The 26,432-nt window shown below is 41.5% G+C and overlaps 1 protein-coding gene across 8 annotated transcripts in view; it reads right to left on the bottom strand.

Moving 5' to 3' along the window:
• Window positions 1–26,432, bottom strand: part of LOC135499323 (triple functional domain protein-like) — a 145,868-nt gene that overhangs the window by 36,158 nt on the left and 83,278 nt on the right. For 7 of the 8 annotated variants that reach the window (XM_064790067.1, XM_064790068.1, XM_064790065.1 and 4 more), the window contains 3 exons: window positions 22,902–22,992; window positions 22,247–22,397; window positions 4,381–4,470 (listed from right to left, as the gene is read on the bottom strand). In XM_064790067.1, coding sequence (XP_064646137.1) covers window positions 4,381–4,470; window positions 22,247–22,397; window positions 22,902–22,992 — 332 coding nt within the window. The remainder of the gene's footprint in view (window positions 1–4,380; window positions 4,471–22,246; window positions 22,398–22,901; window positions 22,993–26,432) is intronic. The other variant, XM_064790063.1, reaches the window with a different exon arrangement.

Here is a 26,432-nt window from a genome sequence, read left to right as displayed (position 1 = left end):
CTTGAACAGTTATGAGCTCAGGGACAAGAATTTCCAATGCCGTAAATAGCAGGTGGCAACTGCCCCCTCCCCCTCAGAAATCACAGAAAACTGTGTTTCTCATGCAGTTTTTGTCCACTTCTGTGATGAGAAGTGATGTTCTGCCCCGCCACAGAGCCTACTGTCCCTTGGGATCAAAAAGTGAAATACGGCCCAGTACCCCTTGATGAATGTAACATTCTTACGTAAGTGCCACGCTAGAACAAAAGGTTGCAACATGACATGGGAAGATTAGATTGCTGGCTATGACTTGTCATGCCAACCAGGTCAGGTTCTCATGGGAAGGGATCACAGCGGGGTTGATTTGTTCTTGTAAACAACAATGTTGAGAAGTTATCAGCGATGTGACGGAGATGCAATCCACTTAAAAGAAACGTCAATTCAGCTGAAATAACATTCGCCAAAATCAAACTATTGAAAATTTGACAGATTTGACCAAATTTGACAAATCAGGAACCACCCCATTCCAAGAATCACAAAACAGAGTTGACATCCACACACTTTCTCAATTTCTACTCAAACCTATTTGAAAATTTTAATTTTTTAAATCACAAATCAAATAACGCCACTCTTCAAATCTGTTTAAAACCAAGTAAAAATTCTAATCGATTTGAATAATTTATAACTTGGCACAAATTTGAAAATACAAAGATTCATTTCAACAGATCCTAAAGTGAATCAATCGTTTCAAACTTCGCACACATGAATTAAATGCCACACATTTCTAGAATCCTTTGATCATGAACGCGAATCCGTGGAATATCCACCAAACATCAGCCGAAGCCCAAGACTTCTGATGGTGTCAACACACCCCAAGATGAGATCCGAAGAACTCCTTGCCAGCGCAAGGAATTGTGGGTAGGGGATGTGTCAAAGGTTGTCACGGAAACATAAACGAGGCAAGTAATCTTGGATATGATTGTCATGATCAATAACAGATATTAGATTTGTGATTTTGACGGAGATGTGATAGGAGGGGGAATCTCCGAGATATATTAATGTGTCAAGAACGAATGAAAATTGATCAGACAGTATGGGCATCTTAAGTTATTTGATATAATGGGGGGGGGGGGCAATCTATGCAATTAGATAATGAGATGAGGAGGCCGTCTGAAAAATATTTGTTAATATGTTTAAAGGGGCTATCTCAAATGATTGTGATTGGGTGTGATCTGCATACTGATGTTTGAGGTGACGTAATGGCAAGCCAATCAGATGATGCAAGTGATGTTGCTGCATTGCCTTCCCTTATTCTGTCCGCCATTATGTCACGCAAGTCATCGATGGAACGGGGCATCTCATAGGGTAACTGACGGGATCATGAGGGGGTAGCCATCGCCAGACATTCTGATGCATGGGGGGAGTCATCTCAAAATACGACCGACACATGGCAAATAATTGTAAAGATTTGGGACACAACTTTCTCCCCGATGGCCACCTCCTCTCAAATCACCACTTATATTAAGCTAGAGAGGTGGCTATTTCTGACGAAAATTGGGTAACGATTGGGCACAGCTTTTCAAGTCCAACCTATCATGAAAACCAATCAATTATCAATCAATTTCTTTCCACAGCGACTTTCACTCTTGAAATGCTAAACATAAAGTAGAACATCAAACAAGTCCACCCCACCATAGAATTATTCCCCATGCTCAAGTGGTGATTGCTAGCATTAAAACGCACATAAATCACAATAAACTCAGCTTGAAATTCAGCCTAGTTTATATTGATTTTGAGGAAACTATTACCGGAAATTAGCCTGAGGTTACATATGCTTTGCTGTGATCTTTTGGGTGTGTCTGTAGTTGAGAAGCATTAAGCGTTAACTTTCAACTGTATAGAAATGTATCGATTTATTCGGGCTATTTTTCACCCTGGAGAATCAGCACCACATTTTTCGAGGGCAATCCTCGGTTTCGAGGTAGGATTTCCTGGGAATGTCCTCCCCATTCCCGAGTTTATCAGCAAGACTGGCAGATGTCTCTGGCAGTGGTTGCCATATATGACTGTGCCACATGAAAACGAAGTTAAAAAAAATCTTTTAGATGAATATTGTTGTTTTTGAAGTAATTTATTGCATTATGGCTGTATGAGCTGGAAAATTATGAAAAAAGATGGAGAAATTGTGCTCAAAATGTTATGTTTGGCCTGTGGTTGTATCTAAAACACAGCTAGAATGATTGGCGGTATTCCTCCTAAGATTGATTGTAACCAAACTTCCGATTGGGAGAAAGCCTTTCTCAGACAGAGGCACTGGCTGAAGCAGAAAGTATAATCTGGATATCAGCGTTGGATGCGGTGATAGTTGGTGAATAAAAGCATAGTGGATATATAAAGTAGCAAGACTTCATGTTGTCTGATCTAATGAATTGATCATTCAGACAGTCCCCTTCCAAAATTTCATCAATCTAGCTCACATCCCCACGACAGCCCACCAGTCAAGGTGACCATACTGTTACCATGGAAAGCAAAATAAAGAAATGTCGATCTCGCCATGTGTTGCCATGGTGATAGAACTGAAGGGTATAGCCAGAGTGAGTGTATGTCGAGGAAACAGGCCATCTGCTCGGTGGAGGTTAAGGAAATAAACAACCAGACGGTAAATTTGATTTCCAATTTTTGGATATTCGGGTCAAGCATTTTTCCAATGTTATTTTGGCTAAGCCTAAGTTGACAAATAGCACTATATAGGCTATTGCATGCTAAACTGACAGCCTGGCAGTTTCTCAGCGCAGCAGTAAGTATCTTGGTGGAAGAGGTCTTTTACGGCATCTTTGAGGAGAGGTTACGAGGAATTCAACCTCTTCACAGGTTGTATGAACTCTTCCATTACGAACTTCCAGTTGGCCATCCTTCTTGAGGTCACAGTGACAATCAATGAAGGTGAAGACAAATAAGCTGCACCTAGTGTTGAACAAGCGAACTACACCAATCAATAGATGCTGATAGATAATCTAATGACATGAATGATAGGGTATAGCATTAGATAATTGATATGCTGCCCCAAGAGACATCTATCATCTGAGAATAGAACTAAAATAGACTTGACATTTTGATCTGAGGTCCAAAACTAGCCATTTCCAGTCATGATTTTAGCAGCTAACACTTTTCTTTAAAACTACTCGTCTTAACCCATCGACACTTAAGATCCTCAATACTGAAAGTGAAAAGCAGCAAAGATTTCATAGCATCACTCAACACTGTATTACATATTCTGTATCTGTACATATGAAATATACCATGCAGAATCAACATAATAGTATGTGCCTCATTAAGTACACTACTGCACCAATTGGTAGCAATCAGTGAATTATTAGTCATTTCATGTAATTTATTACCGCCAAAAATAAACAAGATGAAAAACAGAGCAGATATCCCACAGCAGGCAAAGAGTTCATTTCCATTAACGCAGTTTGGTCATTTCTATTTTGACTCTAGCGTCCACGGTGGCCGGGTGGCCGATCAGTGACCCTACTAGCATGGGATTCCCAGTGATAATAGACCTGCCCCATCCTTTGTGACCGGTGAAACTGAGGGGTGGAAGGCAAGTACTATACACCCCTTTAGATTTGTTTGAGAAAAGATTGAGCAGGTCTATTTTTACTGGAAATCTATTCGTCACGCTGGTAGAGCCATTAATATGGCACCATGGTGTCTCAACCATTGAGTTCACTTCTTTCAGGCTTTGGAATCAATATTTCTATAAAAGACATTTAGTGGAACATGCACAAAATTGAGAGAAGACAAATTTCCAGCTAAAGCTTAAAACATCCAGCATTCATGTCTTGAAGGAAGCTGAGAGTTTGAAAATATACAGATTTTACGACAGTAAGTTAATGGAACAACTGGGGCTGTGATGATGTGAGCTAATTTGAGTGTTGAAAGCGAAGTGAGCAGGCCAGCACAAGCAATGTAGGCCGCTCAGTGCCTAATCTTCTGACATGAAGAAGAAAGTCATATTTCTGACTGTAGAATGGGAGTATCATTTCTGGTAGCAGTTTTATGATAGAAAGTTTGTGGGTTGTGCTATTAGAGTCTGTGCAGATGTCACCATCACAGAAAAATCGGCCATTTTATTGGTAAGATTGGCATGAAATTTACATCCCTGTTCCATCTTGAACAATTTATCATTGTGGTAAAGAGAGGTGTCATGACATTTACCACGGCAGATATCATACATGACGTCAGCAGTGTGGACTGCCGGTCAAAAGTGACGTCACTGCACAAACTCCATAAAAGTTATCAGAGTATAAAAGCGAAGTTAGCATGCCAGCACTAGCAGTGAGTAAGCGGGGCTCTCCAAAAGTGCCGCATGCTAAGTAAAAAAATTTGAAAACTGACTGTATTGGATCCTACCTCCTCCGCCAGGTCCTCTTGCTGTGCCAGTGGCGGCGATTCGGACTTTCGGTCGGCGGCTTCGTCATTGTGATGCTGGAAAGACGAAGATTATTGCGTTAGTGTCAAATGGCCGGGATATAAGTTATGCCTGAAACTGGGATTTATTAAATGTCTCAGTATCAAATCATGAAAAACTTACTCCAGAAAAAGTTGCCACAAATGTTTGCAATGTTTTTTGAAACACCCAGTACAAGAGACATGACACTGATAAAATGTACCAAAGATGCTACTGTACCATAATGGAATTCAAAAACACGGATGTCTGACAAGACATCTGAACTAAAGACACTTACCTGAAGGACATCTGGGGAAAAGTGACTAGTTTGGCATGTGCATAGGATTTTTGCCACGATTTAACTTAAAGGGGAAGGGGGCAACAAATTTTTTTTTTAATTTCCGGGAAATTTTGTTTTCTTAGATATGGCAAATGACTCCATCTGAAACTGTTTTTGAACCTAACACCCTAAAAACCTCTGACTCAAACTTCCAGGGGGGCATTGCACGTTAAATATTCCCTTGTCCTTACTCTGGGAAAGTTCTCGTTGAAAAAACCCTTACCTTTAAAGAAATTTTGATTGTGAACTTAGACTATGACTTTGGAAAAGACCTCGAGTTTTAATCAAAATATTACTAGCGGCCTTGAACTCAACATCAACCGTAATCATTACCGGCAACAAATATGGCCTCCCGACATCTGTCTTTTGAAGGGCGGACGGCGAGATCTGTGATTCTCTCTGCTGGATCTTCATCAGTTGCGGCTGTTGTTCATCATTTTGGCCGCTAATGCACGAACAGAGTTTGAAAAATTTCCGCTTTGTCTTCGATCTGCTCATGTCACCTAGGCAACCTGGAAGGGACTGCTAGTTTAGCTGCTGGCCACAGGTGGCAGCACCACACTTCTCATTTTACCCTCCAGTGCAAGAAAGACTATCGATCGGATGGTGATGATTACTTTAGTAATTACTTGAGATATCATGATGATATAAAATATTATGTTGTTTTAAAGAAGTTGTTACAAGTAGATCCTACTCAACAGTTGGCTCTGCATTTCCGATAAAGTAGGCCTATTTTTTCTCGAGTGAAATTTTTATCGTAATGATCTATGAAAGACATTCAGACTTGTTGACTTTCGCCGCCAGGCCCTTGAGAGTACATCTTAGCCAAGTTGAGATGTCTATTTTGATAGGCGACCACTCTACACGCAGTTGGAAAGAACATAGCCGGGTTCATAGATCAAAGAAATCATAAATCGTGCATCAGAAAACCTTCTGATCGAAAGCTGAGGTTGCCCATGTTGTTGAGAATACCTGGTCTGCACCTGGGTAGGGGCCAACTCAAAACTCAATCCTGTTCAGAAAGCATCTTGGTTCAAGCAATGAGGCTCCTTCAGTCCTTCCATACATCAGTTTACCATCTTGACCACTGAGCTCTTGCATACTCTGGCTACGTTTTTAAAGGGAGTATAACATCATGTGGTTCAGGATGGTCATTTACAAGCTCTACCACGTTTAAGTTTGTCAATTGAACTAGGTCACATTCAGATAAATGAAACACATGCTCCTCCCTGTGCATGTTAGTTAGTGGCTTGTGAAGATGTTATGAAGCCAAAGACACCAGCGCCAGACAGTATTAGCCAGCTGCCACACCAATTTCCGGCCACCCGAAGGACACATTGCTTGCTCAGCGTGTTTCACTTCTGTCAATATCATCATCATCGAAGGGCGGAAGGGGGTTGGCTTATATCTTTAAGCATTTGCTTCCCATAACAACAGAACGGCTATCTGATCTTGATACTAGGCAAAAGAAACAAGAGTGTTTCACATTCTGATGGTTCTTTTGAACCTGGCATTATCTGTTCCAACGCGCTGAGTCGCCCCTCGATGATTTAAGCCATCAGCGTGTATCTATCTACATCTACATACACCAAAAGACGAACATTCATCCTACATTTCTTTGCCAGCGAAGAAATGTACATTTCTTCATCCCGCTAACATAGATGGTAGATAGCTATTAATATGAGGCTATTTTTGTCTGATGGGGATTGATGTAGTTTCCCCTGACTCTCAGTTGTATGTGATTGGCTGATGTAAACAAGGAAGGTTAAATCGAAGTTGCTCAGGTCAGATGCGAGAGGCAAACAAACTGTTGCAGTAGTTTTGCACGAAAACAATCGCCAAGTACAGAGTTGGGAGGAGGGGGAGGGAAATGACTTTGTCGGACACTGACAGAAATATGCAATTCACTGATGGTTGGAGTTATTGGCTCAAGTATGTGGATAGGGGGGATTGAGAGGAGGTGATATCCAAGGGAAGGGGGTGAACCAGACTCTCCTCCATCTTATTCATGAAAACGACCGTGAAATTTTGGAAAATACTAGGAATTTTGATGAGAAATGCAGCACCCATGGCCCCTCTTTTTCAGGCTCCTGGCACCACAACGCTCAAGTCCACATTGCCAGCTCCTAACAAGGACCTAATGAGTATTCTGCCTGCCTCCAACATAGGCAGATGTTTGCAGTAATCATGTGGGCCAACTTGTTATAGGGGCCTAGGCAATCATAAACGGTATCATGACTGGCACAGCTGTTGATGATAGGCCTGGGATGGGAGATGCATCAAAGTAGGCATCTGTAAAGCAGTTGTGCATAAACTCTGATGCAACGGAAACTGGGTAACAAAGCAATTGCCCGATTCAAGGGAAAATCCACAGAGATAAGGAACATCAGTCATGTGCTCACACTTCTGGCTTGCAGTAAGGACAACACTCTTTTAAAGGACCATTCGGCTAACTGACAGTAATCAAAAAGAAAGGTCCATTGATCTGAAACAAGCTTGGTGGCCTACACTGGGCAGTACCCTGCTGAATGCTAGGATGCTAAGTCGAAGCTCCAACGTAGATAGTGATTGAAATCCTGACTACTGCGTCTCAGGATCTCTCTCATTCAGCACATAAACGCAAATACTGCCGGTAGCCACCACTGCCTGTAATCGCAAGGTAGAACACATTGCTCGAAGCTGGATGAAATGTAAATGGTTTAGCTACAGGTGACTTCCTCCGTAATGGAAACTCATGCTACAAGATAACTAAAGATTTGCCCGCATCAACCATACTTTTTCATCAGACTGGCTAACATAAATCCTTGAAGTGATGGTTACCACATCTAGGCCTAGATTGCACATAGGCCTACATCCAGGCTGGAAACCAGGGCAGAGAGCAAGCTGAAGACCAACATCAAGGGTTGCAACACCATTCAAGAGTTTCATATCAGTAGCATGTGTCAAGTAAAGTTGGTTTATTATTCTGTCACCCCTACTGAAAGCTGAGAGGGCCAGCCAGAATTGGCCTACGAGGAACTCTTCATGCAAGGCACCTGATGAAGTGGCTAACCAACCGACCGCATCAGAAGGAGCTACCCACGGGCCTTGTCCCTTCGACCTTCTGTCCTCGAGGTGAACGCCACAACCACTAGACCATTGAGATCGGGTAATGCAATGTGGAGAAGGGGTTGCTTCAAAGGATGCAGACCGCTGGAGTTGATCAGACAAGAGCATCACAGCATAACCCTTAAATGTACACATGTGAGCCAAAATTCAGATCATGTTCCATTTGTATTGTCACCGAGTTGTATTCAAAATGGCCTACCATCTGACTACAACTTCCTGGTAGTTGCTCCCTGAATTTACCCAGAAGTGTAGCAGCTACTGTGTAAGTACAGGATCCACTTAGTGTAAAATGCTTGTCAGAGATTGTGAAACTGGAATAACCTGATAATGAAATGACAGTTGAGCAGGCCAATTACTTCATCATTACTACTGGAGAAGGTCACCAATATCATATACAACTGTCAGATAGAGTTACAGAATTGGATCTGTTATACTCGTTGAGATTTAACCCTTCAAGAGCTACTTGTACAAGCAAATGTGTAAATCAATCGAATACAATGACCATACAGTAGCCAGTAGGTATGAACCTTCTGATTTTATCCCCACCACGACTCTCCGGCCGCAGCTTACATTGCGAGAACTCAGTGTATAATGTACAGCAACTGAACAACATGGAGGCTAATACTGCCAGAGAGAACATGCTTGAATACTATATCTGCTTTGCGCATGTCAACAGTCCTCATGATTGAAGCCTGACACCCAGAATGAGTTGATAAAGTGCTCTCCAAGGGAAGGACACTTGATGCTGCATCACGCACCCATCAATCCTTGGACAAGTGGTAAAGGGTATTGATCGCCTCATCGCAGTCTACCACATGTGTGCCAGACGCTTTTGGAAAAGAACAAAATCATGTGACGCCCTCTTTCCACTTCACGGATCGGATTGGAGGGATGTGAATGCCAGCTAATGGCAGAAAACAAACCAATCAAGTCTTGATTTGATTTACTGGGTGTGAATGTCCATGCTATTAAGCAAGATTTTCGCATTGAAAGAACTGTGGACAAGCGTGTCACAAGCATACTCTGCTATACATGCTTCCCGAAATTGGTGGCTTGCATTGGAACTGACTTTTTCCCCCTTGTCCGTCATTAAAGGCATTCAAGTGTGTTGGTCAACCATGACTATCTCCTTTGTCCCTCCACCATAAGGCCTAGTTTCCCCTTATGACATCACTATTTCGGACACTCAGCGCCCCATTTCTGGAAAGGTGTATAGACAAGAACAGTCCTACGGATACATCCTTTGTCATTAAGGTTGAAAAAGTGCAAATTCTAATGCTGATAGGCAAATGTGCCCAAGTGGCATTAAAACACGGCCCTGCATTTCAAAGAATGCATCCAATGGACTCGCCTTTTGTGTCAATGGCACAGACACTGGGGAAACGACTGTCATGAGTTTTGAATGCATCTCTCAACTTTATTCCTTTAACAATCCCAATCACGCCTTCCTGCATTATTTCCGAGACATGCTCACCAAGGAAATCATATGACACAGTGCCCATCCTGACGGAGACATCCCTTCAGTTTCAATTGCTGTTTCAGACCAACTTTACAGTAGGTCAAGGCAGTGATGACAAACATATGATAGAGAGAGCAAGGCTTTCCCTGAAAGCAGGTAGGAAGTTACATACACCAGGCACACAATATCAGAATATTCCCTTCGTTTTGACAGCGTTTCTGAACTTGATTCCTGTTCTTGATATTCTGACCTCGTGCACCCATTCCAAATCTCATACACGCCAACCCAAATCTTGCAAGATAGAAATGGAGGAGGAAAGATTTGCACAGTAGACCAGGATGTTCAGATGCAGACATTCGAAGTCAGAACGCAGTTGATGATGAAGAAGAAGCTACAGGTAGTATATAAACTGTGAAGATACATACAGACAGGTCAGAGATAGGAGGCCTGTGCAACACACACGAACAACCTCTGCTATACCTCTGCTATACGTAGACATCATATCATGTACTCGAACCTGGGGCTGAACCAACTCAAGAGGAAAAAAAATCCAAATCCTACCTCTGATACCAAATTGGCCACCTCTTTATCCTCCTTGTCCGATTTATCGGAATCCTGTGTATTCCCCATTTAGCATTTGTTACGATTCCAACATGTTACAAACGATTTGAAACATCGTGTTGTGATTAAGACCGTTTTCTCATGAGTTTCTCTGCTGAGCGAGTGTGGTGATCATGTGATTTGTGCATTCTGTTCTATTTTAAGATCAGTGTTGCTTTAGAGTGTTCTCCACGTTCAGAGGCAACCAAGGTGTATTTCTAAGACCTTGAATGTTGACATATTTGGTTGGGGATAACATCATAAAGTTTGTCTGATGTGACCAAATGTTTCAAAGGTCCGATGGCGTCAATTGATACGACCACTTGTTTGAAAGCTTTTGACCTGACCTTTCACATGGAACCATTCGCCACAAGTTTCAGTTAACGAATTTCATTCAAATTGACCAAGTGGTGAAAGGGTTAATTCTTACACACAATACAATCATCTCATCTCAAATTCATACTATGCTCATCAATCATTTATTTGGACAGAATAAGTATCTTAATTAAGGTTCATGGTTTGGTGGTCTTGTTTTATTACATCCTTAATTACCCCTCTTACTGATTATGTGGGTCATGTTGATGCAGGTTGTGTGTAGGCCTCTGGCAGTAGACAGAGAGTTAAAAGACATATGTTGGTCTTTGATGTTATCAACCAACCGTATACATTACTCCCAATGTACTCTGCTCTCCCCATACATCAATACATCACTCACACCACTTCTCTTTGCACTCATACACCACCGCTGAATGTACGCTGGTCTCAGCCATGTCACTTTCAGCTGGCAAGCGAGGGGAGATAGTATCACCGCTCATGAATACACAATGAGAAGATGGAACCTTGGCAAAGATGCACAGCGTCAGGGATACGTGGTTGTTGAGGTTTCTCGGAAGAATGTCTTGTCAATGAGGCATTGTGGTGTAGTGCCCAGGGACCTGATAACGATGAAGGGGTGTGGGCTTGAAATGTACTGTCAGGGAGATCATGATGTGGTAAATTACATTGAGGCTGAGATCGCCACGTTAATTTAGGACTGATCTGTCCAAAAAACAAAATTAAAAGGCTTAAGAACTCTCAGGCCATTCCAGACAAAATCAGCCGAACATCACCCAACATGACATTTCCAACATTCTCAACAGTATTCTCATGCAGCCTTCAACAGACAATGGCCTGGTGGCTCAGCCTAATGACATGTTCAGGGCACTAGTCTGTGTCCTTGGCAACTAATTTTGTTGTTTGTCACGTCGGGTACAGACAAGGGGTGTGATAATCCTGTGTCGAGAGATTCATATTATCGTCTAGTAGGATCTCTCACACTACAGCCATTTTGTCATAAGAGAACACATTATTTCATTTCCCTGTTGTAGCATGTGACAAAGCATTATTGTTGCGCCATTAAAATGGCTCCCAAATGTGGCTGGAACAGACATACCCATTGATATCTGATCAGATGCATCATCATACAAAAATCGATACAAACTCCAGTATAAAACCACAACAATATAACTACAGAGAGCAGTACATGCTGCATCAGTGAGGTGAGACAGACATAAGTCAGCAACCGCTCATCACAATGTTTTAATTCTACACTAAGATTTTGCATCCAGTAACGACAATTACAATTACAATTTCCGGCTTTTTTCCAAGATAATCCACCCAACAATGAAAAGTTTGAATAACGCTATGATATATTATTGGTTTAATATCAGTAATCCGTCTGCCCGCCCCGGGCCACGTTTTATATTACACTAGCTGTCGTCTGCTTATCATCCTATTCTTGTGGTCTTCATGCTTCAACATGTATTGATCTCATGAGAGAATCAATCGAGCATTAACTTTGATCAGGATGTGAATCTGTGGCTGCGTTCTCTCACAGGAGCCTGGAGTTTCCTCAGTGAAAGAAATCCAAACCATAACTATAAGGCCAGTGGACAGATCAAGGGTTGCTTTTCCTTTTTCCAAGCCAATGTGACAAACTCAGCAACCCAATTTCCCCGAGTTCCAAGAACTCCAGCACCTCTCAGCCAGCTTCTAATGACCCAAGCCCTGAAGCATTTTTCCTAACCTCAACAACACTGCCCATACCTCCATCAAGTCAGCCATGTTATCAAAATATCGCATATTTATAAATCATAGAGATTTCACGATAAGAAGCGAGAACTTGGGAACTCGTGCAACAAGCTGGTAGTTGTCGCTATAAATTAGAGTTTGATTGAATTTACCCGACAAGTACAGGGCAATAAATACCGGCCGCAACAGGGGTGCTTTGATTTAATGACCAGTTCAGATCAATATCAGTCAGTTGGCTGTTCAACTTTGACCTTGTTCAAGACAGGCTCTGTAAACCTCGCATTTTTCTTGGTGTTTGTATATTTTCGCAATGCATTCCCAGGCATATTCTCTCCACGAAAAAGCCTGTAACTCACACAAATCACACATCTGTGCTCCTCATAGGCATCAGATCAATATCAGTCAGTTGGCTGTTCAACTTTGACCTTGGTCAAGACAGGCTCTGTAAACCTCACATTTTTCTTGGTGTTTGTATATTTTTGGAATGCATTCCCAGGCATATTCTTTCCACGAAAAAGCGTGTAACTCACACAAATCACACATCTGTGCTCCTCATAGGCATCAGATTTCAGATGCAACCAGCACGATATGATGTTAGTGGGTTAACGCCTCTGTGTGTCCCACTCTCAATCAATTCACCACATATTGTTCGGATGATAACGCCATGAAAATTGCGTTCTAATCATCCATTATTAATGCCCCGACCAGAAGAACAATAATTGACTTGGGTTGATCATACTGGGGATGGCAGGATGCACTATGGCTTGTACTCACAGAATAAGCTGGTTTGCACCACCATATGCGAGGGGCTTCCAGAGATATTATCCGACTATGCCAGGTCCCTTTTCTTTGGATTACAGTAGAACCTCTTAAGGACACCCTTGTCACAGACAAATGCTCTCCTTAATTGAGAGGTGTCCTGATTCGGAGGTCAAATTCAATGAATAGGACCAATATGGGACTAAATATGGTTTCCTTATTTGAGAGTTAAATCAAGTGAACAAAGCAAAACAGACCATCACTGGGTGTACTAACGCTGCCATGGTGAAAGTGACATCTTGAGGTGAATGTGTGAAGAGGGACAAACAAGATGAGAGTGCAAATTGGACTAAATATCACACAGCAATGCAATTGAAGACACAGTCAGTCTTGACTAAAAACGAAAGTAAAGAAGCATAGTAAACGCACTCCTCGAAGGAGTACTATTACTACTAAAGGATGCTGCACACAAATGAATCAAGACAATTTAGACATCGTCATCTGCATGATATAGCTTCTTCAAGAGACAATAATTCCCCGATGCACTCCCTTCCTTGATGATCCACCGGCCATCCTATTGATATCCACTCGAGTAAGAACGTCACGTCTGACGTATGTGAATCTGATTGTTATTGTCTGGTTAGGAGATCCACTTGGGGCAGAAAACCGACTGGGAAAAGGACGGACGGTTTTAACCTTGAGAAGCAACTTTGAAAAACACAACACAAATGAGGCAAAAGAGATTCGACTGCAGTGGAATCTATTTCAAAAATGGTTGTTCTTGACCTGCACCATGATCAAGCTCACATGCCCATTGTGCGGTTTTGACAAATGGGAGCAGTTGGCAATTCGAGATCCAAATTCCGATCCAAAAGACCTAGACTTTTTACGGCCGCAATCCCAACCTGAAGTGGTTAACGCAATGAATTACATAACAACTTACCTTTGGACCGAGTGTTTTGACAAGCCATTTCCAACAGGCCAACATATTCCACAGAAAAATATCTCCCAAAGTGAACAAATTATCCAGAAATGATAAAAGCCGTGTACATGTATATATAAAGCATAACGGTATGTATTCAACAAGAGAATTTTATGTCAATAGAGACTCCTGTGAGAGGAAGGCATTTATCTGTCATTGGGACAATTACCCTTATTAATTTTGGGCCAGGATAATAGATGTTTCTAGTTTATTGTATTGGGACATGACAAAACTTCACCTAGATATGAATATGTTAGCACCCTTCCAACCATGGTCTGTAACAATGAATTCCAAGCCATTTAACTGCACTTCATGAGAAGAGCCTTGCCCAAGGTCACAACTAGACCGAGAACATGTGGAATATCGATGGATGTACTCGATGTTCAACTATATAAGACTAGTAGCAGATTTGAACAAGAAGGACGGACCATGGTAATCTTTCGGTCATACACCAGCTGGCTGCGCTAATTATGACTTGACTGCTCAGAAACAAGAGTATATTGTTTATAACCCTCATCATTCATAATCATGTAAATCTATAATAACTATTCAGCCCTGACATCATGCAAATCAAATGCATGAATTATGTGCTAAATATACACAGGCATGGACCTATTTGTGCATTTTGTATTATGTATATACACTAATCTGGTGTTTGAAATTCACATCAAGTCCTTTGATATTCATAGCACTGCTCTATCCATGTTCAGGTTCATTCATAGACAGTTCCACAGGCATTTTATTCAAGCCATTCTCACAATTACAATGCAGTCTTCATTAGTTCTTGATCATACCAATAGTCACCCTGTATGGCTCCAAGTAAGTCTGAAACTCATCACAATATTTTGGCACTTTTCAGTTTGAGGCACGGAAAATTTCAAACAGTGTCGACAATCAACTTTCAAAGCTGTAAAAACTTCCCATGAGAGGTCGCCGCTAGAACAACTTATCAACCTCATGAATTATTTAACCGAAATCCACACACTGGGATGGAAAACATGGCTCCCAGCAATAAATCAACAAAAATATTTTCCGAGCGATACTCAAGCTTTCCTGGAAAACTTCACAGGAATGAACAGATTATCAGTCCATCCGAATTACTTTCTCTCATACCTGAGGCCACTGACACCAGCTACCATATGACAAGCCCATCAAATGCTGAAGACTAATCCTACATAATCAATGAGACAAATGGGCCGGGTTGCTTGACCTTATGGCAGCTGACTGAGGGTATATCCAGAGAACACCACATGATGTGTCCCTTGGGGGAAGGCGAACTCGAGAATGTTCGACTACAAGCGAGATGGCTACTTTTGTTACTTGATTGAGCAATATGTCAATCAGTCACCACACACGAACATTACTACATGTTGAAGATTCACGGAGGGCAACAGGCCAGAGAAATTCTGTAACTTGTAGGTGCAAAATGTTCAGTCAAGCAACAGCAGTTGCCATGCTTTTGGTGAGATTCATGCCCTGTCTTCACTAGCTTTGCTTTGCTTTGCTTTGCAAGCTTCACCCAGAAACATGCTACAGAGCGAAGGACTAGTATTCTACTGAAGCTATCATGCTTGACTATCTTGCCCGTGTGCTGCACTCAGCATGCCATGTCTTTCCAAGGCTAGCAAACTTCACCCCGAATGTCAACACACCATGTTATTATATGACCATTCTAAAAGGCCTAGTAGCAAATCGCACTATTATTCAAGCAGATATAGAGATCAATCACACACAACAGCACCATAAAATAACATACACACAGATTTGAATTACGAGGCCTTTGTGGTAATACCTTCTGTGGCAACTTTAAGACATTTAAGCCCATATGTAAAGGATTAGTCCGACCCAATACCAGGACAACAGACAAGAGACAGTGCAGAGGCTTATCAATTATGTATAAAGACTGTGCATACTATTGGCAGATACTGTGTCAACACAATTAAGCCAGTTGGGGGACAACTGTTAATAGCCTATTTGATATAAGAGGGACATGTATGACACATGTAGCTCAACATGCTTAATTTCGTCAACACAGTATTTTTTGTTGCCTCTACACCAAGTTGAGGTACAAATTGTTTATTTCACTGGATGCCAACAACTGTGTTTCAAAACAGTCCACCAACCTGCCCAAAAGAAGGTTACCTCTGTATTAAAGGAAAACACCTTCATGACCCTGCGCTTGACCTGTGTCTGGAATTTTTACAAGAACTCTTGAAATTATTGATATGGCCATTGTTGCATCATAAACAGTAGGCCTCATTGCCGAACCTTTGTCAGTTCAAGGCAATTTGAACATAAAAGTATTCCATCGAAAGCATTTTTTGCCAGATCAAATTCAGATTTCGACACCAGCAAAAAAGTTACCTTTGGTAAAAGACTTTACAAAAAAGATGTTCAGCAACAACAGTCCTTCTTCTTCTGCGTTCAACCTGCCTAAGTACTATAACCTCAGTCCTGTGGCGGAGATGAAGCGGCTTGTCGCTTGTCCAGGGAAACCACCACCCCCAATCAGATCAGCTGTGGCTACTTGACCGAAAAGACGCTACTACCATCTACCGTCTAAGAACAGGCCACTGTGGCCTGCGTGGGCATCTTAAACGTATAGGAGTAAGAGACACAGCAGAATGCCAATGCCAGACAGCAGTGCAAACACCAACGCATATCCTACAGGACTGTCCCCTGTACCAGGATTTACGAAATAGATTCTGGCCAAAGGACACGAAGGTCGAAGAAAAGCTGTGGGGAACACAGCCGGACCTTCGAGCAACAACAGTCCAAAGAGGTAGATCTCAAGCACTACATGTACTGAATGTGTGTTTACGCTCTCAGTCCTTGTGATACTCAACAACATAAACACAAGCTGGGCCGAGTACTTCATATCGATTTCCCAATAAATTTTTAATACAGTTGTTTTTGTTTGGGACATCCGCTGGCAGAAACAAAATGAGATTTTAAGAGTTTTTCCATAATTTAAGTGGAGCTCACCAAAGTTGGACTGTGCTTTAGCGTTTTGCGTTTAGGTGAAAAAAGCTTTGATGAGTCAGCTAAAGACAGATTTTGCCATGTCGTCAATCTTGGTGTCAATCCTACTCTTGAATAGCTGAAAAAGACCAGATCAAGGAGCTTTGAGTTCTTAGCCTCATCTCGGAATGTTTCATTTCATGATTCTAAATAGTCAAGACTTGGCATTTTAGAGGTCACAGAATACTTCCTATATTGGGGTTCCCAAAATAACCAGTCAATAACAATGTATGAGACTCTTCAGATAAAGTAGGTTCTTTTGGATCGAGACTTAAGTGTTTTGTCAAACATCTACATGTACATTGTACATTATATCAGGTGAAAAGGCTATTGATATTCACATTTAACTCCCACAATATTTCATCCAGGTCATCAAGAATTCTTTTGAAATAGTACTTCAGAAGTAAAAGCACGTTGCATACATGTAGATAAAATGATAACGTTTGATAATAGAGATAGCATGACTGAAAATAACTACCGTTTACAGCTATCAAGGGAGGTCATTGTCAGATTTAGGTCAAATTGGGACATTACCAAGAAAGGATGAGAGCCTGAGAACAATCAATTTTTCAATTTTTTTAAGAAGTTGCACTGGAGGGTGAAATGAGAAGAGTGGATGCTGAAATAAGGCATTTTATCAATCAGACATAAGCAATTCACCCTTCAGGACTGTGATAAAGCAAATTTACGACTGACACTGGCAGGTGGTTGACCAAAAATTAAATTTTTGCAATTTTGCAGTCCTGAGAGGGTATATGGAATTAGAATGACAGCTGATTATGAATCCAAGAAATAACAGTCCAGAGTGAAAAATAAGATCCTTGCATAATTCTCAAAAAAAAATTCACAAATTTCTCAACTATTGCCAAAAACAAGATGAAACATGATTGACATCTTGTTGATTCCACTGACTGAGACACCGGCACGGGTCGACCATAAAGAATGAACTACGTCACAATTAATCCCATGAAATGACAGTCCAGATGCTATTAACTGACCACGGTAATCCGTGAGTATCACATTATTTCACGACATAGTAAGATTTCCTCAAGTAATTGCAAAAGATGGCTGAAGCCCTCGCTCCTCTGTGACAGGAGTCGCAAGCACAGCAGCTGTACATGTCAGCCTAGAAACCTCGTCACGCTGCAGGCCACAGCAAAATATCCCATCGAGAATTTGACGCACAAAATCATCCAAAATAGTCCGAAAATAGATCTTACAACCTACCAATCTATCATTCCTAATATGAAAATTTCTATCCGCGTGTCGGGGTGAGCCCCTATGTTCTTATCGTATTTCAATACAGACTAACACATTCCGAGTCAACAACGCTACGACCTTGCTGGTTGACAGAATAATCCATTATCCACGTAGGGAGGGAAGGTGGCGTTAATCCGTCAGAGGACAATTTATAAACAGCAGGGTTCATTGTCTGACGAGAAGTAAGTCTATGGGATGGGTTCTACTTCAAGAAGTGAGATGACTATTATGTCGGCGGATATTTTGGATAAAACGTAGAGCTCCGTGCAAGATGTGACCTGCAATTGTAATCAGTGTTGTGCACAAGAACTTTTCACCTGGCAAAGCCAGTCATTGTGGGTATAGGATATGAATCTCAGGTTACTGTGCTCACCGCTTCTTTCAGGATGTTGGGATAAGGCCAAAATCAGACAATATTTTCAGGCTAGATATCCATATTTCAGCAGGATGCGGTATAACCAGAGTACCACAGCAGATTTTGGCCGAAATGCTGATCAGGAATTGCATTGTGGGTAATGGATTGTTACAGGATGTTTGGGACATGCTGTCTCACTCTGCCCGTGCCGGCTGATGATACCTGCAGGTTCTTGTTCAGCTTCCTTGCCTTCTTCTAAGCCGCTTTGAGGTTACATTTGGCTACCTCATAGAACAGGCTAACATTGTCTTCTTCTACTTTATCTCCTACTTTTAACCAGTTTGTCAGCTTTCTATTTCCAGCTCAATACTCATCACTGGTGTGGTGTGTCATAAAGCAACTACTTTCTTAATCACTTCTTAAAGGGTTAATCCGCTGACACACTGATACGTACTTTCATGAAGATCATTCTATCCCATTGTCCCTTAAATGTCAAAGTGACAATGTAAACAATGACTACAGATGGTCCACTCAGCTGCAGGGGTGGTACAAGGTATCCGATTATGCAACAATTGTCAAATTCTAAAGTTTATCTGATAAAATAAGACAATTACATGTGTTTGAGAACACCAAGACTCCATACTTGCCTAAGTGCAACATCTTTGATGATTTCTAATACAACACAAGGAGGTAATTATCTTCCACGGTCGTTAATCATCTCGTTATGTTGTTGGGTTCGTTTGATTACAATAATGATCACAGTCATTGAGACATGTTATGTAAATCTCCTGTTGATGAAGCAGAACGGTTTGAACTGGAATGTCACTGAACTAGAATGGCGACTGGGCAGCTCAATGGGTGGTTGAAATGACTATAGCTGAGTGTCTTACACTGCTATACTGTATCACTATTGTTAAACACCAAATTTAATTCAACACCTTTACAAGTTATAAATCAAAGTAATCACCCTGATGACCCAAATATCTGTCACCTAATCAATAGACAATCGTAGACCAGATACAGATAACAGGAATGACACTGATTTGTCAACTGCCAATATTGCTGTTGACTGCCAACAAATCCAATAGTGAGAGGATACTACTGCCAAAGCAAATAAGAGACTCAAGACTGCAGCAGATGCTTGGCAGTCATGCCTTCACAGATATCAATCCATGCAGTGATGGCTTGTCTCTATCAGCTGATCAATAATGCAATCAGTCGACCAGAATGGATACCGGTGATCACACTGATTGGCCAATTTGAGGTATCGCCACGGGCAAATCAAATTGCCAGTGGGTCCTAGTCTCAAGAAACAGCAAAGTCTCGGGCCTGTAGCAGATGTTTGGCTGTGATGCTAGCACAGGTCATCAATCAATGCAACGTAGGTCACTGGAGTGTCTATCAACGGATTGATATGTTATCGGTCAACCAGATATCAATACAGGTAGTCACACTGATTGCTCGATTGCCGATATCGCTAAAGATGGCAAGAAGTCAAATTCATAACCGGAGGTGGGGATTCAGTGCTGAAATTGAGAACTGCAGCAAGTAGTTTGCCTCTTGCTGAGTACCTATCCTGATGCCAGGTGCGATCATTTCGACCCTGCGCATGATCCGAATTCTTCCAAACCCTGTTCTCCCTCCGCAGTCCAAACATACAACACTAGATCTGAAGTTGACTTTCATGAACAGAGACATGGTAAGCCGATCACTGTCCACTTCTAATCGAATCCTAAATCGCTTGTATCGATTGTGCGATGATCGTCGCACAGGTGTCAGCAACAACAGATCGATAGCTAATCAATAAGTCTGATGATGTACCGGTATTTATAACACGGAAACAGGTGATATGGTATCAATTCTATTGAGATCAAAGGGCATCACTTGCCTTGAGGTAGGAGCTTCTCTGGCCTTAAGGAATTTTTTTTGGCCTCCGGATTTCAGGCGAAAGGTATCGCCTGACATGCCACCGGTGTGCTGAATGCCATCGGGCACACTCCAATGGACAGCTGACGGCAAAAGAAACCGAGGCTGTCCCAAAAAAACCTGGTGCCGTATGATAGAGCAGGAGATGACACAGCCTGGTGTGACATGGGGAAACATCTACAGACAGACTGCTGACCATACAGGGTGGAAACTGATGCTTGAGGGCACAAGAGGACAAGGTAAGTTAGTAAATATTGCTGAAAAGGCTAACTCTCTCCTACAACATGAAAATAGACCTTGTTGTGACCAATCTGTTTTGACGAAGCAACCTCAACCAAAACAAACTAGGCCCCCACACAACGCATGTTAACACATCAGGAGAAGAGGGGGCAAGCTCACTATCACGCCCAGAAGGTGATGATTGAGCAAGAGCCCCCTGAAGGATTATCCAGAATATTCTTGAACTCATTCTTATAAAAAAACAATAACCCAATTAAAAACCTGGAGGGAAATTTCTAAGACTCAATATGTAGAAACAGAAAGTGGCTCTTCCTTCCCTTGTTATCTTTACTCAATGGGAGAATAGGGTTTTTGTTATGAAAATACTACAAGGTGGCTCTGGGTGCCAACCGAAGCTGAGAACAAGTGTTGAAATGAAAAAAATCTGCATGAACTCTTAAGTGACATTGGGGTGGGGGGTCATTTGTCCTGACCTCACTGTGAGCTGTCTCGCTGGCCTTGATCTATCAAAACAAACACTTCAAGACGACCAAACTAGTTCACCACCTGTACCCAGATGGCACCACCATCTAATCCTCGCACCAAAAGAGGTGGCAGCACCGTCACTGATTCATTCATGCTAAGGATATGACCGTAATTATGTTGGAAGATACCACTTCAGCAATGGGTTCATTTTGATTGATACTTGCCAAAATCACCTGTACATGAATGTACAGTAGGCCTACACATTTGTATGGGGTATTCAGACCATGCTGCGATGCAATCAAAAGGTACCCCAGTTACAAAATGGTCCAAATGTTATAGAAACCTCACATAGTGGACACCACCGACGCAGGACACTCTCGCTATAAGGGACACTGGTTTGGGCTGAATAGGTTAGATTCTAGCCGAACTGACCTCCCTAATCAGGACACCTTGCTAATGAGGAAAATAGAGGCCAGTCCCAAGAATGTCCCTTTGGCAATTGCGCGAAGGCAAATTACATTATCCCCGTCTGTAAGTCAGTTCCAATCTTTCCCACGGAGTGGTAGCACCAGTAAATCCGTCATAAATTACCAGTATGAAGCAAGATCACCTACCTTGATATGTGGTTGTCTAAGATGGAACTTCTTGGTTGCTATGGTGACTGTTTGGGAAAGAGGCTGTGTGTGGTTTCAAGAGATGATGATCATAATGACATCCATATATTCGTGTTCGTTTTGTGGAAAATTATCAAACGAACGACCATGATATAAAATCGATAATAGGAATTTGGTAGACCTCAGCATTTTTTGGCAGTGATGACTTTGAAGATGTGTTCAAAGTTGGTGATGGAAACACAAAATATCAAAATGTCAAGCAAATGATTCCAGTGATATTGAAATTGTAAGGTTTCTCATTACTCATTGTATATCAGCATTAAACAGACATACTCTACCAGTATACAAGTTGTCGGGGAGAGAAATCATGGTGCATTTGGCAACACTGTCCATCCAGGTATTCATGTTTGGCGACTTGTTGCCGTAAAAAAAACTTGCCAGTATGATGCACTTTTCAAATAATGCCAAGGTCTACCAATTAACACAAGAACAGAGATACCATCATGAAATATGTGGAAAATACAATAGTAGCATCTTTGGTACAAAAATGATCTATTATTAGGACAATCTAATGGAAAGATTACGGCTCTCCAACAAAAAATACTGTGCCCCTACCTTTGGAACAGTCTTCCATTGACTAAACACACTCCCTGCAGGCTTGGACTTGTCTTGTTTCGTTTGCTTGGGCATTTCTAAAGACTTTTCTATAGCAGCTTTATCAATGCGACTTTGACTTAACTTCCGTACAGGGGTGGTCAACCATTTCCTGGAACAGCAGATTCAAAATTCAAATGTCGTCCCAAAAGCACATTCACCCATATGAGTCGAAGATTGGTAAGGAATTCATTTTTGTCTAACCTGGTCAGCATCTGAACCATCCGCTAAAAACAGGGTCACTAGACCAACAAACCCAATTTGCCGCTTAACCATAGGAACAAAAACTTTCATCTGGCCTTGGAGGAGGATTACTCAGACAAGCTTCTCGACCTATCATGGGTTACAAGCGCTACATCATTCAGGTAATTGAAGACAAAGAGGGTCTGTGACATTCATGATGTTCATTAGGGGCATTTTTGAAATTTCCTTCATTCTCATGCAGCCCATTTCCTATTAAATAAAACTGTCAAGAAAAATAAAGTTCCGCAAGGGTTTGGACCCCAGATCCACTTGCTTTCACTTAGTGCAGTCACACACCCTTACAATGTATCTGTACGTCATGACGTCATCTGCAAGTCGTGCATACTGAGATCATGACCTCAGCATCACCTACCTAAAACTGCTCCGTCGTTTATTGCCCGGGGAGGAGGTTGTCCCTGATGTGTTATTTGGCAAATTGTAGGAGCTATCTGGGTTATTAGATTCTGGAAAGATACAAGGAGAATGTCCATGAGTAAACAGTTTACAAATACATGAAAGTTGGGGTGACTTTTTGCTGGAGTTGAAGTCATGGGGGCGAAATGATCCCTGGGCTAGAAACTGTAGTTAGATGGACAACTGCACGAGGGTGAATGCAGATGATGAAGGAAATCACTTGGCAGATTTTTGAGTATTCAATCCAGAGACATGACCTGAAACCGAAGATACACACACAATAAAGAAATCTGGGCACAACTTGGAATATCACCATTAGCCAGAAGATTAAGACAAATATTCTTTACAGTGAAAGAAATTCTTCAGTGGTGATAAGAAAGTTTCAAGTCTGGCTCCCGATCAAAGTTTTAAGTGTGCTTCCCAAGCCATACTCGAACTCCCCTCATCAACGTTTCAAGTGCGTACTCGGGTATGCCCTTTATCTTCAGAGAGTCGTCACAGAGCTTTCCTACCATATGCTAGGTTACTTCAACCGATATATCCCCGAATACTTCACCGGTCAGGTTTTTACCTCTGGGGTTTGAGAGATATGCAGTGGCTGCCAGGTGGGGGCTGACGTACGTGGTTGAAAAACATCAGATAAAATCGTTTTTAACCGGAAAACAGTCTAATTGTGTCTGTCTTGTACAAATATTCACTTCATCAAACTACACTTTGGAAGAAACGAATGACTTTCGCTGCAGCAGACATGGTTTTAGGAAGTAGTGTTGTGCAGAAGAAAGGTCATTCTGTGCAGTACAGTTTCTACCAACTCGAAAGTACAGTTGTCAAAAGTAAACTATTTCAGAGAATACTGTTTATAACTCTTACATGCAAGTTAGTTTCACTGAGCAATGTGCTGCTATCACAGTCTTGGCATCAACAAATCATCCTGACACAGCGAACGGTAAAATGGTACAAAGGTGCACAGGCTAGCATGTTAACTTGACCACTGGGGGGTTAAAGAGAAATGAATTCAAAACGTCGAAACCATAACAACAACAGAGTGCAAATCCACAGCCGATGCAACACGGGGGCGTTTCGGTGGAATGACAAATCACCACATCAGCAAGATGCTTTTATACCCATTTTGTTCAGCGAGTTGAGAGCCGATTAAAAAACGCTGATGTCTTGGGATCTGGTGAGCTCCGAAATTGTTGCCTTTTTAAACATGTTTGGAATTCTTCACCAGGTGGTTTTAACTTTGCCATGATAGTGGGTGATGAGCCTGTATGTACTTCAGCTTTATTTAGGTTAACCCTCTGATGAAGGGACTATAGCAATGGATTGGTAGCTTAACAAGGAGTGGGCAGTTTTTTATTCTAATATGTTTGTTCTATCTCCCATTTTATCAGTAGCATCGAGTATGGATTAATCTATACCTCTAAAGCTAATCACTGAAGCCCTTCAAAATAAGTCCTTTAGAAACAGCTCAGGTCTTTTCTGTTGTAAACCCCTGCGGCCACCAAAACACAAGCTAAAACCTCACAGCCAACTTGCACAAACGAATCTATAACATGTACTACCCATTAGCTCAAAAAAACAGAAGTCTCACAAATGTCTGAAGTTCAAATATTTCTCCTGCCAAAACTCATCGTATTCAAACAGAGTTATTTATTGAATCTCTATAACCACATGTTGACATGTGTTCGGCTGTGGAAAATTCTTGATCAAGCCATATGGGCATGAGAGTTTTAAGTCGTATTTTCAGCTCTTCAGTACAAAACTAACAGACACAGGTGTTCTTGATCTTCAACACATTATAAATGCGCTATTGAAACATGTCAAACTTTGTCATTTTAGAAATCCCAGGGTCAGCAAAAGGATTCTTAAATTTTCCTCCAAAATCACTCAAAACCTGATAGTAAACACACATGTTCGACCTGTCACTTATTTACACACCTGTTCATCTATATAGAAGGCACAGTAGAACCTCTCTACTAAGGACACCCTCGGGAATGACAAGTGCTGTCCTTAATAGAGAGGTGTCCTGATCAGAAAGGTCAAAATTGAACTGAAACCACCACTTTGGGACCAAAACTAGTGTCCCTAATAGCCCTTGTAGCCTACTGTGTCTATTTTCAATTCAATATTTTACTCAACAATATTCATCTCTGACCAAGTAAAGCCCTCTGAAGTCACCAATAGTTAATATTGATTGACCCCAAAAATATGTTATGGAGTAGGTCAGCTAACAAACCCATCAATATTTCATATAATACATCCTCTGATTCTTATCCGTGAGGGAGATACATGTATAATGCAAGATTTGACATACTTGACCAAGAAGTTTGTCTTGAAATGAAAAATCTTGTGGACAAGGAAAATGAAGTCACTGGACGTGCAGTCATAGTCATTATTGGCCCTAGACGCTGGTTTAGCTGCAAAAGATCCCTATCCTCCCATAGCAGGCAATGGAGCCTTACGAACTACACCCACTAAAGTTATTGGGCAGCTGACTGTATTTTAGCAGCGATATGAAAGCATGCTGTAGGATGATGGACTGGAGACCCAGTAATACCCGCTATTCTCAAGGAGCGATTGTACCCTACATGTTCTGAATTCTGACAGCTTTTTCTGACTATCTCATCATCTCTCTTTGTCCTCTTGCTCCCAAAGGTTGCTATAAAAGAACAATAAAGAATACAAAAGACCAGAAGTCTGGACTCCTCATTGTGGATGCAGGTTGCTGGCATTGCTGGTTGCATCTCATCAGAAGTATAAAGCGTTATCCCCTGATGAATATACGCGTACTGCATTCTTATACTGATTGAGAACTGACGCCACATGCTGTACCTCTGATGAGAACATACACACAATTTATCTATTCCATTCCAAAACAAATCAGTTAAGAAAATACTCACCTCATAACCTTTGGAAACAACATGATTACACAGAACTTCTGCGCAGGCATTTTGAGCAAAATATCAAGAGTTCCAAAGACGATCATGGAAATTCAGTATCCCTTTAATCACACTTCTGTCAGTTTTGCCCTATACATGTCACCATTAACATATTGATGTCAGAAAACCATGGAAACGAGGCGTCACTAAAATATTTAGCAGAGGTGCAAGAAAAAAAACAGCATTAAAAACCCTCCAATATTTTATCAAAGACAGGCTTCGTTTAAAATAATGACTTTCTATAAATCATCTTGAAGCCAAGGTTTCAACCTTTCCACTTCCAGTGGTACCAAGCATCCTGGGGTGTGATGAGCTGGTCTTTGCTTCTTGGTTTTTTGAAACCCAGTAATTTAGGGTAAATCGCCCGATATCTGGGAGTCGCATCACACAAAAAACCCTGGGATCGAAAGAGTTAAAATGGCCACAATATGATGAGCTAGGCCTATTATCAAAACCTTACGTGTTTTCATCGACTGTGCTCTGTTCTTTTCCCGATATTTCTTCCGGGAGAAAATATCCTTAAAAGAACTGCCCCGCGGCATATTCCA

Source organism: Lineus longissimus, chromosome 15 (genome assembly GCF_910592395.1).
Source record: "Lineus longissimus chromosome 15, tnLinLong1.2, whole genome shotgun sequence".
Lineage (NCBI taxonomy): Eukaryota > Metazoa > Nemertea > Pilidiophora > Heteronemertea > Lineidae > Lineus > Lineus longissimus.
Note: the sequence above shows the minus strand (reverse complement) of the source record. Positions and strands in the feature narration are given on the sequence as shown.